General features: G+C 60.6%; 6 protein-coding genes across 6 annotated transcripts; 1 reads left to right on the top strand and 5 right to left on the bottom strand.

Annotated features, from left to right (window-relative positions):
• Window positions 1-491: 491 nt before the first annotated feature.
• SPBR_00214 (cysteinyl-tRNA synthetase) lies at window positions 492-3,057 on the bottom strand (the record flags this gene model as incomplete). Its single annotated transcript, XM_040758533.1, has 2 exons — window positions 492-1,671; window positions 1,760-3,057. 2 exons carry the CDS (start codon window positions 3,055-3,057, stop codon window positions 492-494), a joined length of 2,478 nt encoding a protein of 825 aa, XP_040617865.1.
• A 1,138-nt stretch (window positions 3,058-4,195) lies between these two features.
• Window positions 4,196-5,044, bottom strand: SPBR_00929 (enoyl-CoA hydratase/carnithine racemase; the record flags this gene model as incomplete). Its single annotated transcript, XM_040759248.1, has 1 exon — window positions 4,196-5,044. One exon carries the CDS (start codon window positions 5,042-5,044, stop codon window positions 4,196-4,198), a length of 849 nt encoding a protein of 282 aa, XP_040617864.1.
• A 531-nt stretch (window positions 5,045-5,575) lies between these two features.
• Window positions 5,576-8,608, bottom strand: SPBR_00139 (uncharacterized protein; the record flags this gene model as incomplete). Its single annotated transcript, XM_040758459.1, has 2 exons — window positions 5,576-8,508; window positions 8,587-8,608. The coding sequence occupies 2 exons, from the start codon at window positions 8,606-8,608 to the stop codon at window positions 5,576-5,578; spliced, it is 2,955 nt and encodes a 984-aa protein (XP_040617863.1).
• A 629-nt stretch (window positions 8,609-9,237) lies between these two features.
• Window positions 9,238-9,930, top strand: SPBR_00999 (uncharacterized protein; the record flags this gene model as incomplete). Its single annotated transcript, XM_040759318.1, has 1 exon — window positions 9,238-9,930. The coding sequence occupies one exon, from the start codon at window positions 9,238-9,240 to the stop codon at window positions 9,928-9,930; it is 693 nt and encodes a 230-aa protein (XP_040617862.1).
• A 154-nt stretch (window positions 9,931-10,084) lies between these two features.
• Window positions 10,085-12,871, bottom strand: SPBR_00175 (uncharacterized protein; the record flags this gene model as incomplete). The annotated part of the gene is made up of 1 exon (XM_040758495.1): window positions 10,085-12,871. The coding sequence occupies one exon, from the start codon at window positions 12,869-12,871 to the stop codon at window positions 10,085-10,087; it is 2,787 nt and encodes a 928-aa protein (XP_040617861.1).
• A 930-nt stretch (window positions 12,872-13,801) lies between these two features.
• On the bottom strand, window positions 13,802-14,300 carry SPBR_01077 (uncharacterized protein; the record flags this gene model as incomplete). Its single annotated transcript, XM_040759395.1, has 2 exons — window positions 13,802-14,124; window positions 14,192-14,300. The coding sequence occupies 2 exons, from the start codon at window positions 14,298-14,300 to the stop codon at window positions 13,802-13,804; spliced, it is 432 nt and encodes a 143-aa protein (XP_040617860.1).
• Window positions 14,301-14,414: the final 114 nt, after the last annotated feature.

Genomic DNA, 14,414 nt, shown 5'->3' with positions numbered 1-14,414 from the left:
ACAGCGCGCGACAAACAGGATGAGGCGGATACCGGAAGGTTGACCATGTCATGACTCCGAGAACAACGTGAGCTGTATCTGGCAAGCAATACATTCTTTTCATAATACTATTGAATGAAACCCGTCAATGGACCCACACGCACTTTGCTTGTCGAACATCGTGACTAGGTCCGCGTGGACAGGGTATTGACATTTGTTCCTGTCGATGATGGACAAACACGGCAAGATGGCGAAGAAATTAGCATGAAGTCGAACATAAACATTTCCTCGGGATGTGGGGATACCCCGGAAACATGTGGAGGGGTTGCCGGCCAAGGCATGCGCCAACCCCGGATCTATTACCCCATACATCTCCATGTTCTGCCCACCAGTGAACTAGCCATAGCCTATGGGTATTATTCGCTCTTGGCAGTAAGTTTACGGCCTTCTCCTCTAACGAGCGATCCATGTTTCAACAATGTTCCCCGTAATGTCTACGCCGCCTATTGCACCTATCGCGTCGCCAGCCATTCTTCATGCACCGTCTTTTGCTTTTCCCACTCTCTGACCAGTTTTTTGCGCTTGCTCTTGGACACGGCGTTTCCTGTCGCGTCCACGGTGGGGATGCCACGCTCGTCCCATGCCAGATACTCATTCGAGTCCTTGAACATTTGCAGAGGGTCGACCTTGGCACGCTCGCAAAGGTCCTTTTCCCGTTCCGCCTCTCTTGCGTCTTTCTCCAACCTGGCCTTGGCCTTTGCGGCGACAGCCGACTCGCGCTCGGCGCGCGCTTGCATGAGAAGCGTATCGAGCGGTCGAACCAATGCCGGCTGGGGGTGGATGCGGTCCTCGAGGTAGATGCCGAGGTTCCAGAGGTGGACATCGCGAAGCTGGTCGCACAAGGCGAGAAGGTCTGCTGCCGGTGCTTGCTGGGCCGCAAGAGCCTTGACATCGGTGCGGAACTGCTGGAGGACTTGGTCGTATGGATTGGCGGACGCGGACGCGGCCACGGCTACTGTCTGCGCATTCGTTGTGGCAGCAATGCCGTCGGCGAGCTCCACAATCGCGGCATGGTCTACCGTGTGGGACACGGCCAATGCCCGGACGCTGTCGCGCAACTGCGATGCCGGGTAGACAAAGGGCTTTGCCAGCGCAGGAATGTCGAGGCCGGACCACCCGATGCGGTCGACATTGCCGAGATCGCCCTCTGGATCCAGACCAAAAATGGTGACAATGCGCGTCACCCAGCGGGCGAGAACAATGACCGTCTTGTCCGAAAGTGCGTCCGTCGCCGCATTCGCCTCCGTCACAATGTCGGAGAGGACGCGCATAACGGCCGGCGTGTTGAAGGAATCGCAAAGCGCCGCATGGACATCCGCTTTTGCCTTGTCAAGGGCACCAAGCAACTGCTGGTCTGCTGCGCCCGTGCCGTCCCCGTCTGTAGCTGCCGTCGTTGGGCTGCTGGCGTGCTTCCACAAGTCCAAGCTTTTCAAAAAGAAGTTGTTCAGCTTGCCTTCCCACCCGACGACGGCCTTCATGAGATCGTCGGTGACCTCGATGCCGTCGTGCCAGGGCATCAAGAGGAAGCAGATGCGGAGGGAGCGTGACGTCCAGTCTTTCTCGGCAAGAACACCGCGGATGGTCGTGAAGTTTTTGAGGCTCTTGCTCATTTTCAAGCCTCGAATTCTAAATCTGGTCAGTTTTCCTTCGTTTCTCTTTTGTTTCCTTGTTTCTTTTATCTCAACGAAAAAGAAATGCTGGACAATGTCGGGTGCTATACCTGAGTTGGCCCATGTGAACAAAATAGTTTGTCCACTGTACCTGGCAGCCTGGTGTCGACCAGTACGCCTCAGATTGAGCAAGCTCGTTGTCGTGATGGGGAAAGCGAAGGTCCATGCCTCCGGAGTGAATGTCTATCGTTTTGCCAATCGCATCCGACGCCATGGCTGAGCATTCAATGTGCCACCCTGGGCGTCCGAGACCCCAAGGGCTCGGCCATGCGGGCTCGCCTGGCTTGCTCGCTTTCCACAACGCAAAATGGGTTTCACTTCGCTTCAACGACGTTCCCTTGGACAGCGAGCCTTCACCGTCCGCCAAGAGCGCGGGATCGTTTCTGTTCCATGGTTGCAGCCGTGCGTACGTGTGGCCTGCCTTTTCAAACGCTTCGATGTCAAAGTAGACGGAACCGTCCGTGGTCGCATAGCCAAAGCCATTGGCCACAATCGTCTCGACGAATCGCACAATGTGTGGGACATACTCTGTCACACGGGTGAGTGTGTCCGGTGCGAGGACATTCAGCGCCTCCATGTCCTCGAAGAAGCGGCGCTCGTATTTCTGTGTGAGCGCAAGGTACATTTGATAGTCGGTCGAGTCCACCGAGGCGCCATGCAACGCATCTAGATACGGAAGTAGGATGTCGTCTGTCTTGCTGTAGAACTCGGACGGCGTCTGCTTGTGCTTGGGCTGAACGAGTGCATCAACAGCCGCCCTAGCCGTGGCAATGTGTGCTCGCAGCAAAAGTTCGTCGACGGTCGCAGGTACGGGGACTGCCTGCTCCTGTGGGGACCTTCCATGATTCCCGTAGGCCTTGTCCACTGCATCAACAAACGTCTCGGGGCTCGTGTCCCGCGGCAGAGACGCAAGATTCTTGCCAATGTAGCGCTGCAATGCGGCTCTCGTTTCGGTCAGCACTGAATCGCTCACCAAGGTATCCTTTTCCGTGGTGTGCTCCTGCTTGAAACGGGCGAGCAGATGCTGCTGGCGGCCCCTCAAAATGATCTTGTCGTCAATGTCGGTCGTGTTCATGACGAACTTGACGCGGAAGCCAAAGTAGTCCTGCATGATGCGACGGAGAATGTCGGTCGACACGTAGTTTTTGGCATGGCCCAAGTGCGCATCTTCGTAGACGGTCGGGCCGCACGAGTACCACGTCACAGTCTGGCCCGTCGTGTCGACTGGGACAAAGTCGACCTTGCTCCTCGTCAGGCTGTTGTAGATTTTGAGTCGGGGCAGCTGGGCGTCGGGGAGCGCCGGCGGAGGGGGGGCCCATGGCGGCAGTTTGCGGCCGTCGGAAGCCATGTTGATGTTGATGGTGCGTGCTCGAGGTTGGATGCTTAACGTCTTGGATTCGTACACCGTAAAACAGAAAGAAAAAGCTCGTACCTGTTTCGTAGAGAAAAGGTCAAATCTACTGTTCCTGGCCAAAAGCAGTCTGAGTTTGTCGTGGGGTAGGGACGGCGCAAAGTAGGCCAGCTATGACTCACCGCAACTGCATCCCCCTTTCCAGCACTCTGGTTTCGTCGTTGGTACTCTAGAAATACAGCTCAAGTCGTGGGTGCCTTTACTGCGCGGGACGACACGTTTCAAAGGAGAGTCCTTTACGTAATCAAGTAGAACTGTCTCTTTACCACAGGTATATGATATTGATTCCTATTCAATGGAAAAGCAGTTGTTGTCGAATACGAAGTAGGTAGTGTATTAAACGCGCCCCCTGTCAGGTATCTTTTAACGTGTCTTGCATTGTTTGCAACCAGAAAGGTGGGACACTGTACATGTGGCGAGGGCGAATAATGATCAAGGGCAGTATACGGCACATCCTCGCAATGAAGACTCGCTGGAGTTTCTTCTCCAGATTGCAACTGTCTGGTGTGCGGTCTCGGATTTTTCAACTTTCTGAAATCTTACACTGACTGAAAGCTATCTCGTGTATCAGCCCAACCATAAATTCTCGCGATTCAATAAAAGACTTCAAGCGTCAGTCTTTCAATGCCCTTTAATCGACCCACCGAAACGAGTAGCTAGTGGCCGAACGGACCGATCCGACTAGTAACAATACTTATGGATAAGTCACATTTAAAACTCGCTCTATTCACACAACATAATAATAACCAAATAGGGCACAGGAACAGAATCAGCTTCGACGGATAGTGTAGAAGGCCTATGAAAGGGCAGCAATATTTGACTATCCTGTCGCTGGGCGATGTGCCGTCGCTTGGGGTGTCTCTCGACCCGGTGCGTGCACGCGAGGCCTTGCAGAAGGCGTGGTATAATGTCCATGTTCTGACACCATCTCGGCTGTGTTTTGAATTACAGAGGAAACGGCACGAAATATTTACAGACAAGCCAACCTCGAAAGCCAAAACATTGACAGTATGCAGTCCATCCTCTGTGTCTATGTCCCCCGTGGAGCTCCCTATGCCACCACACAGCCACACGCCTACAGCTTGCTCCCCTTCCACACGGCCGGCCGCTTCTCGACAAAGCTGAGCACGCCCTCCTTCATGTTTTCGGCGCCGTCTATGATGCCGTACATGCCCCGCTCCAGCAGGTCCGTCGCCAGCTCCGGCGCAATGCCCTCCCAGCCCAGCCGCATGCCCTCCCGCGACACGACCACCGCGTCCGGCGAGTTGGCCGCCACCAGCGACGCCATCGCCACCGCCTCGGCCACCACGCGGTCGTCCGCCACCACCGTGTTCACGATGCCCCACCGCGCCATGTCCTGCGCGCTGTAGTGGCGCCCTGTCAGCGCCATCTCCGCCGACCGCTGCCGGCCCAGCGTCCGCACAATGCGCGGCAGCGCGCCCGCAATCCCCACCACGCCGCGCCGCACCTCGGGCAGGCCAAACTGCGCCGACTGCGCCGCCACCACCATGTCGCAGTTGACGGCCATCTCCATGCCGCCGCCCAGGCAGAGGCCGTTGACGGCCGCCACGACGGGCTTCTTGCCCGTGCGGTTGCTCAGGCCGCCGAACCCGGCGGGTGTCCAGCGCGCCGTCGGGGCCTGCGGGGCGGCACCCAGCTGGTGGGCCGCGTCGTGGAGAGCATTCCACTCCTTGAGGTCGGCACCCGCGCAAAAGGCCCGGCCGGCGCCCGTGACGACGGCACAGCGGAGGGCGGGCTCGTTGTCGAACCACGTAAAGAGGCGGTCGAGCGGTGCATGGTGGGTCGACGGCAGCGAGTTGAGCTGGCGGGGGCGGTTGATGGTCACGAGCATGACATGCTGGGCCGGGAAGGCGACGAGCACGTCGGGGACGGTCGGCGGCTGGGAGAACGAGTGTGCGGCCATTGTGGAGTGGCAGTACAGGAAGTAAGCAAGGTACAGTCGACTGGTCGAAGCTGAGAGAAGATGTGATTGTCCAAACGGAAGAAAATAAAATGCTTGAATGCAACGAGAGACAAACAAAAGAACACAGAATTTCTTCTTCGCATCTGGGTAAGCTATCTGTCTATCAACGAATGGGCTCCATCAACCTGGGCCTCGGTTGGCCGGGATCGCTTCTCCGCATCGGAGTGTCTGACGGTGTGGATAACTGTGGGTAGTCTCCCGGCAGCTTGGCGCATAGTGGCCGCTTACAGTGGAGTAACCCCAACAAAAATTTACTAAACACACTAATTACACCTTGTCTGCCGGCCCCATGTCAACGACACTCACATCACCATTACGACACAAACGCTTCCATGAAAACAGTTGTCCATATGTCGTACATGGGACCCAAGTCCAAATTTCAAATTATTATGATACACGGCAACGCAGCGCCGAATGCACACTGTAGACTCCAGGGGCCCCTGTTAATAAAACACGGCAACCACCAACACCTCACGCCGGCAATCCCCTCTTCTCGCTTTCTGTGAAGAAAATGACCATCCGCCACAGCTTCTTGACCAGGTCCTCGGCCGCCTCGTCCAGCGCCTCCTGCAGCTCTTCCACCAGCGCCTGCGGCGTGCCGTGCTTGCGCAGGTGCTCTTCGACGACCTCCACCAAAAACTGCTCCTGCACGCCCAGATACTCGACGACCTTCTTCTCGACAAACGGCCGCAGCTTGTCGCGCACCACGGCGTCGTCCATGCACGCCCACTCGACCGGCCACGCCCACAGGCCCTCCTGCGTGGTCGGGATCTCCTGCACGAGCTGCCGCACGGCCTCGTTGATCTCCTCGTCCGACATGCGCGCTGACGCCGCCATGGGCTCGAACTTGATGGGCACGAGCTGCCGCTTGGTGGCGCCTTCGTGCTCGCCGTCGTCCAGCAGGCCCTCGACCTCTGCCACCGTGCGCCGCGTGGCGGCGCCGCGCTGCGCCTGGTTGCGCTGGGCGGCCGCGCCAAACGAAATGGTGACCTTTTGCTGCTCCGCCGCCTGTGCCTCGTGCTTTGCTGCGTCCGCACCTTCGCCATGGCCTTCGCCGTGGATGCCCATGCCGTCGAGGAACGAGTCCGCCTGCGAGCGCACCGCCTCCATCGCCGCCGCCTGCTTGCGTGCTTCGTCCTGCTCGGCCCGCCGGTCCGCCGCGTCGCGCGCCTCCTCGGTGGCCCGGTCGTTTGCCCGCTTGCGCAGCCACGCCGCGTGGTCGCGGTAGTAGAGCACCGTCTTGCGGCTGGCCTCGCGCTCGTCGTCCCACGCGGCGTCGCGCGCCAGGGCGTCCGCGCGGAATCGCGCCTCGTTGTCCTTTTCGGTGCGCTCGCGCTCGCGCTCGCGCTCGAGCGCGGCCGCCCGCTGCCGTTCGCGCGTGGCCCACTTGCGCTCGGCTTCGCTGTACAGCCGCTCGTCCTCGGCCTGGATCTTGCGCTGCTCGCGGCGGTAGAGCTCGTCGTCGCTGGCCTCCGTGTCGGGGTCGGAGTCACGATCGCGATCGCGATCGCGACGGTCCCGTCGGTCGCGGCGGTCGTCGCCATTCTCACGGCCGCCGTTGACGAACCCTGCACGAGACGGATGGACACCGCCGCCGCCGCCGCCACCACTGCGGGGACCCAGTGGCACGCTGTTCGTCGGACCCGGGGACTCCAGCCGACCTTGTCGCGACGGGACGGCCGCGTCCTCGCCGTTCCGCCGCCGCTCCAGCTCCTCCATCTCCTGCTCCCGCTTGAGCCGCTCCAGGTCGCGCCTCGTGCTTTGCTCGCGGAACGACGCGATTTCGGCCGCCACCATCTCGCGCATCTCGGCAGGCACGTCTGCCAGTTCGTCTTCTTGCGTGGCGTCTGCAGCGGCGGCAGCGGCAGCGGCAGCCGCGCCGAGCGGGATGTTGAGGCCCTCAAGGCCATCTAGGCCGCTACCGGTCAGCAGCGGGATGCCGTTGATGTCTGTCATCATGACATCGCCATTGCCGTTGGCACCGCCGGCGGTGGCAGCAGCGGCGGCGGCGGCAGCAGTGGCTGGGTCGATCTTGGGCGGGAAGAAGAGGCTGTGCACTGCTTTTTCGAACGCGGGCCGCAGTGCGTCCTGTTTCGATTTCGCCTCGGCCTTGGCCTCGTCGCTCTGCTTCTCCTGGAACGACTCGATGTATTTGAGGCTGACCGGGTCGACGGCGACTTGCAGCCGCACCTTCTTGATGCCCCTGAATGGGTCGTCTGTGTCATCAGGGCCGTCGTCACCTTCGTTCTTCTCCTCCTTCTCTTCTGTATCGTCTGTTTCGTCCTTGTGGCCCTTTTTGTCCTCCTTCTCCTGATCTCCGCTGTCCTTCGTCTCCTCGTCTTTGTTTTCGTTGCCATCCTGCTCCTTGTTCACTTGCCTCTCCACTGGCACATATACGTCCTTCAAGAGAGCAAGTGCCGATGCCAGCGCATTGGCATCTTCGTACTGGGCAAACGCAAACAGCGAGTCCTTGCTGTCCGTCAGATGCGATGTGCCTGCATCAAACCGCCGTAGCCGACCCGCAAGGCCCAGCAGCTGTTGCAGACCCGCCTCGCCGCCTACACCAGCCGCGGGCACCTTGTGTACAAAGATGGTCCGTAGCTTCTCGTCGTTTGTAGGTGGTGCCTGTGAATGCATCGTATCGCGGATCGCCGCACGCGCTTGCTCGAGGCCGCCATTGCGGTCGCGATCGCCGCGCTCGCCTCTGTTGTCGCGGTCGCGGTCACGGTCACGGTCTCGGTCGCCGCCATATCGGTCGTTGCGGTCCCCACCATACCGGTCGAATCGGTCTCCCCGGTCTCCACGGTCGCCTCGCTCAAATCGGTCGCCGCCGCCGCCGCCAAAGCGATCTTGGCGAAAATCGGGCCGTAACGGTGTACCGCTTCCGCTGTGACTGTGTGCCGAGAGAGGTGTATCCGGCTCGCCGACTCGCCGTCCACCACCACCACCAGGGCCCGTGGGCATGCCGTTGTTGTAGCCGCTCGGACCGGGCGGGATGTTGGGTCGCGCTGGGAGCGACGAGGCGCCGGGGCCGGGGGGTGGTCCGTTGGCGCCGCCGAGGCGAATGACGGGCGCGTTGAAGTTGATGTTGCCGGGGAGGCTGGGCGGGGGCTGGAAGGATGGTGCGTAGTGGCCAGGCGGGCCGCCGTAACCACCGGGCGGGCCACGTCCGCCGCCTGCTCCCGGGCCTGCCCCTACGCCTCCATATCCATGGGGTCCGCTTGGTGGTCGATTAGCTTGTGGCGCACTTGGCGGCTGGTGGTGCACACCAGGCGGAGGAGCCATACCCGGAGGGGCATTGGCAGCAGCAGCAGGAGACATGCCTGGAGGCGGGTAGCCCATGCCGGGCCCTTGGTTGGCGCCGGGGTACGGGTTGTAGTTGGGCGGCGGCTGGCCGTAGGGGCCTGGACGAACGCACAGTGTTAGCAGTGGTCAATGGAAGACAGTACTCTTATCTGAATCAGGAGGTAAGCGGTACTCACCACCGTAGGGATTGTATGCCATGGTGCTCGACGTGCTCGACGTGCTGCTTGACGCTCTCGTGATTGTTTGCTCGGCTTCGCAGTCGAGCCTTACAGCTGCTACTGCTCGCGTTGAATGCGTCGACGCTGGTCTTTGCCCAATCGGCCGTCCGCTCGCTTTTCCAATTCCTCAAAGGATAAGAGAAAAGCCGGCTGTGCAACGTGATGGCGTGGTACAGTGAACGATCGTCAACCACGAGAGAAGAGAAAAACGATTGGAGCCTGTCGCGAAACGGGCGCTTTCCCTGCAAGGCCACCAAAAGTCGCTGCAAAACGCTAACAACAGTAGCGTGGAGGCTGGCAGGCGCCTGTACGTTGCTCTGCTGTGCTCCACTGTAATACTCCATCAGACGCTGGACTACAGCGCTCAGCGCGACTCGGCCTCGGATAATTGTATCGCCGGATAAATTCTGGTAGCGGGGCGTCTTTGGTGAGTAGAACTTCATAGCTTCCGTTGATAGCTCGACAGCACGACAGGCGACGTTTGTCTGTTGACAATTGATTCGACCCGCATTGCGATATCGTGGTGTGACTATTCAGAGTAAGTTTGTCTTGTGGCCTGAGATCTGCCTCTTACCAATTGACTTGCCCTGCCTCTAACTCCCCCAACAGATGGACTTCTCACGGCTTGCGCGGACGGCGCTGTCGGCGTCGACGTCGACGACAGCGACAGCCTCGAGCACATTTGCGCGCATGTTTGGCGCTGCTCGCCCCGGCTCGCCTCCTTTTGCCCTTTGCAGATCGCTGTCCACCACACCCATGCGCCTCGCACCGCCCCGGCAATCGGGACAAGACGCCCAGCCCGCCTGGCCACCAAAACGAGAGGCGACGACGCCGCCAACAGGGCCCTCATCGGCATCAGCGTCGCCCTCGTCTTCCACGACCGCCGCCCCGGACACCTCCAACCCCTTGAAAGACATGTACTCGTCCGACAGCCCCGCGCAGTGGGCCAACTGGTCGAGCAACGACTTTTCGGCGCGCAACGGCCTCTCCAGCTTCGACATGGGCCTTTCGGCCAGAAGCAGCCGGTCGGCACACAGCGACGATACGCGGTTCCGCTTGAGCCCCGAGACGGGCCGCACGGTGTACGTGGCCGGCAACGTCGACGCGGCGCAGGCCTTTATGCTTCTCAACGTGTTGTGCACGCGCAACCGGGTGCAGGCGGACTTCCAGAAGCAGCGGTTCCACGAGCGGCAGGGCCTGCGACGGAAGCGGCTCAATTGGGAGAGGAGGCGGGACAACTTCCGGCGGGGTCTGCGGGCGTACGTGGACCGTGTGCAGGAGTTGACGCGGCAGGGATGGTAAATGGTAGGGGGGGTTTGTTTGAGGAGGGGGAAGGGAAACGAAACCCTTGTACGATATGAAATACGATTGCACAAAATCATTATTACATTCACAACCACACAGCCACTGCCAAAACTGGACGACTCGTAACTCATATATTGTATCACATACGCTCCTAAAACTGCAGCTCGCGCGTTGGGCTGGGTATCGGGCTCATCTTGATCTTGGGCCGGCTACGGAAGATGGCCTCGGCGTCGTCTTGGCCGCCCGACATGAGCTCCTCGGCCAGCATCGTAGTATCTTCTTCCTCGTACGCGCCGCCGCCACCGTGCTCGTCCACCGGCGGGAAGTAGCCACCACCATTGGCAGCGGCTTCGCGTCGTGTAGTGGCCGTCGACGACGACGCGCCTGCAGGTCCGCCGCCCACACCCAACGACGACTGCCGGCTCTTGCGCTGCGAGCGCCGACGGTCAAGCTGGGCCTTTTGGCGGGCGGCCTCAAAGCCGGCCATGCTCTTCCGCGTGCGGGCGACCAAGTCTTCGTAGCGGTCGCCATTGGTAGCACTACTCGTCGCGGCTGCCTCGTCCGGCACCTCCTCCGCCGCCTTTCCGTCTTTGCCGTCTTTGCGCGCCGGTCTGCTCGTCGTCTTGCTGTTGCCGCCCGTCGTACGTACCGACAGGGACGCCCCGGCGGCAAGATGGTGGCGGTTCGCGGGCGTGTCTTGGCCCCGCTCACCACGGAACGCGTTCTCGTCGTCGTACACGTCGCCGTCGTCGTCGCCAAACTCGTCGTCGCTGTCGCCCACCGTCCGCACGCCGCCGCCCGCCCGTGATGCCCGGGCCATGGTCATGCGTGTCCGCTCCGCGAGGGACAAGGTGTGTCGTGGACGCTTCGCCTTGACGGGCGATGGAGACGCATTGTTCATGGATGCCAGGATCTGGTCGGCGAGGTCCTGCGTGGGGGACGCTGCAAACGACGGAGACGCAGCAGACGAAGCCACAGCAGCTGGCCCGTCGGCGGCGGGCGGCGGCTGCAAGACGATCGAGTGCTGCGGAGTCGACACGAGCTCAAAGGGACCGTCGTCGTCGGATGGCGGCGACGGTGGAGGCGGTGAGCGGTCGGGCGACGGTGTGCGAGGGATGACTGGGGCGGGTGTTGCGCGCGTGGGCGATGTTCGGCTGGGAGGTGGTCGAATGGGCGGTGACTGTTGGCGTCGGCGGATCGGCCGTGCCGGCTCGCTCAACTGGGGCGACAGCTTCCGCGCGGTAGGCGACAACGGCTGGTCGACCTGGATGGTGGCGGCGCGCTTGATTTTGGGCGACAGGAACTCGCGAGGCGGCGAGGGCTCGTCGTCCGAGTGGTACGACTTGACACTAAAGGTCATGCTCTTTTTCGTCAGGAGGACGCGGCGGCGGGTAGGCGACTCGGCGTCTTCGCTGGGCGGAGCCGACAGCTGCTGTTGTTGGAGGACTAGATCTTGCTGTTGGACGATGGGGTGCTCGTCAATGTCGCTAATGTCAGACTCCATGTCGTCTGCATCTGCTTCTGCATCTGCATCTGCCTCTGCCTCTCTGCTTACTGCCCTCGCGTGTCCTCTCGCCGGCACATTGGCTGCTGCTTTCCGCGAGTCCAGAAACGAGGCCAGCGGAGCCGGGCCGTCTCGTGGCATGTCGACATTGGCCAGGTCGCGGTGGAAACTCCGCAGCAAGTCGGCATAGTCGTCGTTGCGTGGCGGTACGACCGGCGCGTCGCCCCTGCTTCGTTTCGGATTGAGTGTCGGGTGCAGGTCACTGTGTGCGTCAAAGCCAAAGTCGATGCCCGCTGTCGTTTTGGCCTGCGGCTGGTCTGGTGTCTGCTTCTTGGAGTCGGTACGGGCCTCGTGCTGGTGCTTCCCGAGGACACGCCGGCTGTACTCCTGCCACCTTTGCAGCCGCTCCTTCTGGGCCGCCACCCGCCGGTCGAACTGGTCCAGCAACCCCGTCTCCGTCTTGCTCTCCAGCTCGCCCAGCCGGCCCGCCTGCACGCGTCGCCACACGCGGTCGGGTGGCGTCGACAGCAGGCCGTCTTTGCGCGTGCGGTCGTCGCCATACACGAGCGCATTCATCCATGCCTCGCTGCCCGACCAGTTGTTGCGCACCAGCCGCTGCAGGCGCAGCTTGACATCGTCGGCAATGGGAACGGCGTCGTCGTCGTCCTCCAGAGAGCGCGCCAGCTCTCTCCGCCGGGCAATGCTGCGCTCCTTGAGGGCCAGCAGCTCGGCAAAGTCGCGGTACCGCGCGCGCGCAGCCTCCTTGTGCCGCAGCGTGCGGCTCAGGGACACTTTGTAGGCGAGGATCAGGGCATGTAGTTGTGTCCGGTCGGCCGCGTAGCCGCGGTTCTCGAGGGCCGCGCGCAGGGCCACCGATGTGTCCCCGCCGTTGCCGTCCCCCACCACCCGCTTGAGCACGGCCGACGAAAACACGGCCAGAATCTCTTCCAGCCGCTCGCCGCGGCACTCGTCGAGCATTGTCTTTCGAAGGATGGCGTCGCGGCCGAGCGCGCCCGTCTTCTTGGCCGTCTCGAGGGCCCGCAGAAAGGCCGCCCGCAGATTCACGGACTGCACCTGGTCGGCTGGCGGGAAGTAGGGCTGCATCTTGGTGCGGGCCTCGTCGGGGTCCCAGAAGCAGAACAGGTGGAAGAGCGCCCACTCGACGCTCTGGATGCGGCGTTTCTGGCCCTGGGTGGCATCTTTGGCAGCAAACGTGCGCGCCGTAATGCCGGGCCAGTCGGGGCGGAGGTCGAGGTCCAGGAGGCGGAGGTTGGTGAGGAAGACGTCGACGTAGGATGTCGAGAGGAAGATAGAGGAGGACGCAGAGGACACGGCCGAATGGGCAGTCACCGCGTCGTGGCCGGCAGACTTGCCGCTCGGCAGGCGGCCGGACCTCGTCCGAGACAACAGCGACGTGGACGACACTGTGGCCATGGGGACATGTCGAGAGAGGGGGGAGGTGGAGGAGTCGAGAGGGAGTTGTGGAGAGGAGTTGTTGGAGTGATGCGTGACGTTGTTTCGAGTTGTGTCGAATTCAGTCGAGTCGAGTCGGATAATCTATCTGTTAAGGACTTTGTCGCGGTTCTGTGTGCTTGTTGATTTAGTGACGTGAGCGGTCACCTGTCACAATACCCGAGAAGCAACACGGAGCATAGAAAAGATATGCGGTCTGCATCAATCGAAATTGGGAATGGGCCAATGGCACACGACTCCTGCTGTTGAACGTCTCGACCGTGTCGTCTGTGCTGGTTGGTGGGGGTGTTTGTTGACAACAGGCGGTAAAGACAGTGGGGAAAAGCACAACGACCAGGGGCCAAACAGGGACCTAGCGGCTTGTTCCACCGCCCAGACAGATCCTACATCGGCAGTGGCCATTTGTTGCAGCTAACCTGATCGCGAATCGGCAAGGCTGTCAAAAAGACAATTGACAGGTCAAGTGAATTCATTGATTCTTCTCGTGGCACATGAACGCAGAGATATGTTATTTATGTATATATATTTTTGAAGTATTAAATGGATAAATTAGACATTCTATAGTTTATTGGATTTTGTGAGGCGATAAAGTGATTTTTTTATGAATAAAATTAAAAAACTAAAACTAATTCAAGCTCAAGGGACCATGCCTCTACATCAACGGAACGATTCCTTAAATCAACTCATAGTTTATCCATCCTTCGTCTACTTGTACGTATTGCCATCCCTCTTTGTAAACAAGTTGACCAGTGTCTGTTGTGACTGCGTCACGGCATTAATTCGCCTCATGTGTATTGCTGGCTGCCGCCCCCCCAAAGATATCTAGCCATTTCACTTGTTGCCTTCCGCTACCTGTTGTCGTAAGCCACCGGACAAGTCACCGCTACTCGCTCAGTAGCTCGCCCACAGTTCTTTCCGGAACCCTTCCGTCAGCCGCGTGTCCTCGCCGTAGACCTCCTGCCAGCCGACAAAGCCCCGGTCCAGCACGTAGACCGTCTGCTTGGGCGACGTTGCTGCGCCGTCTGCGCCGTCCGCCTTGGACTGCACTTCCTGCAGGTACCGCAGCGCTGCGCCGGGCCCCCGCTGCTGCGACAGCGCGCAGTGGAAGACGACGGTGTCGACGCCCTCGAGTTTGCGGAGGAGCGTGGGCATCGTGGCGTCGAGGCTGCCCGACGCAAAGTGCAGGGCGCCCTTGATGTGGCCGCCGATGTAGTCTGCAAGGGCAAAGTCAGTGACTGGACAAGTCGAATTCAGGGGAAAGGGAGCGCATTTGGAACGGACCATCGTCTCGGACGTCGACAATGGCAAGGGACTGGGCGGTGGGTTTGGCGAGGATGCGCTCCGCGAGCTGGGCCGCGGTCATGCGCTGGAGGGTGGCGATGGAGGCCATGATGGCAGAGCAGGAGGTGACGCGGAATGGAGAACGCCAAAGGTTGCAACCGGACGGCGGAGATGACAAAAAGGTACGATGTGGACGTGAAGCTGGGCTGCCGTTGACTGCGCC

The sequence above is a fragment of the Sporothrix brasiliensis genome (genome assembly GCF_000820605.1).
Source record: "Sporothrix brasiliensis 5110 chromosome Unknown Cont19, whole genome shotgun sequence".
Classification (NCBI taxonomy): domain Eukaryota; kingdom Fungi; phylum Ascomycota; class Sordariomycetes; order Ophiostomatales; family Ophiostomataceae; genus Sporothrix; species Sporothrix brasiliensis.
This window is presented reverse-complemented; position numbering and strand designations above follow the sequence as displayed.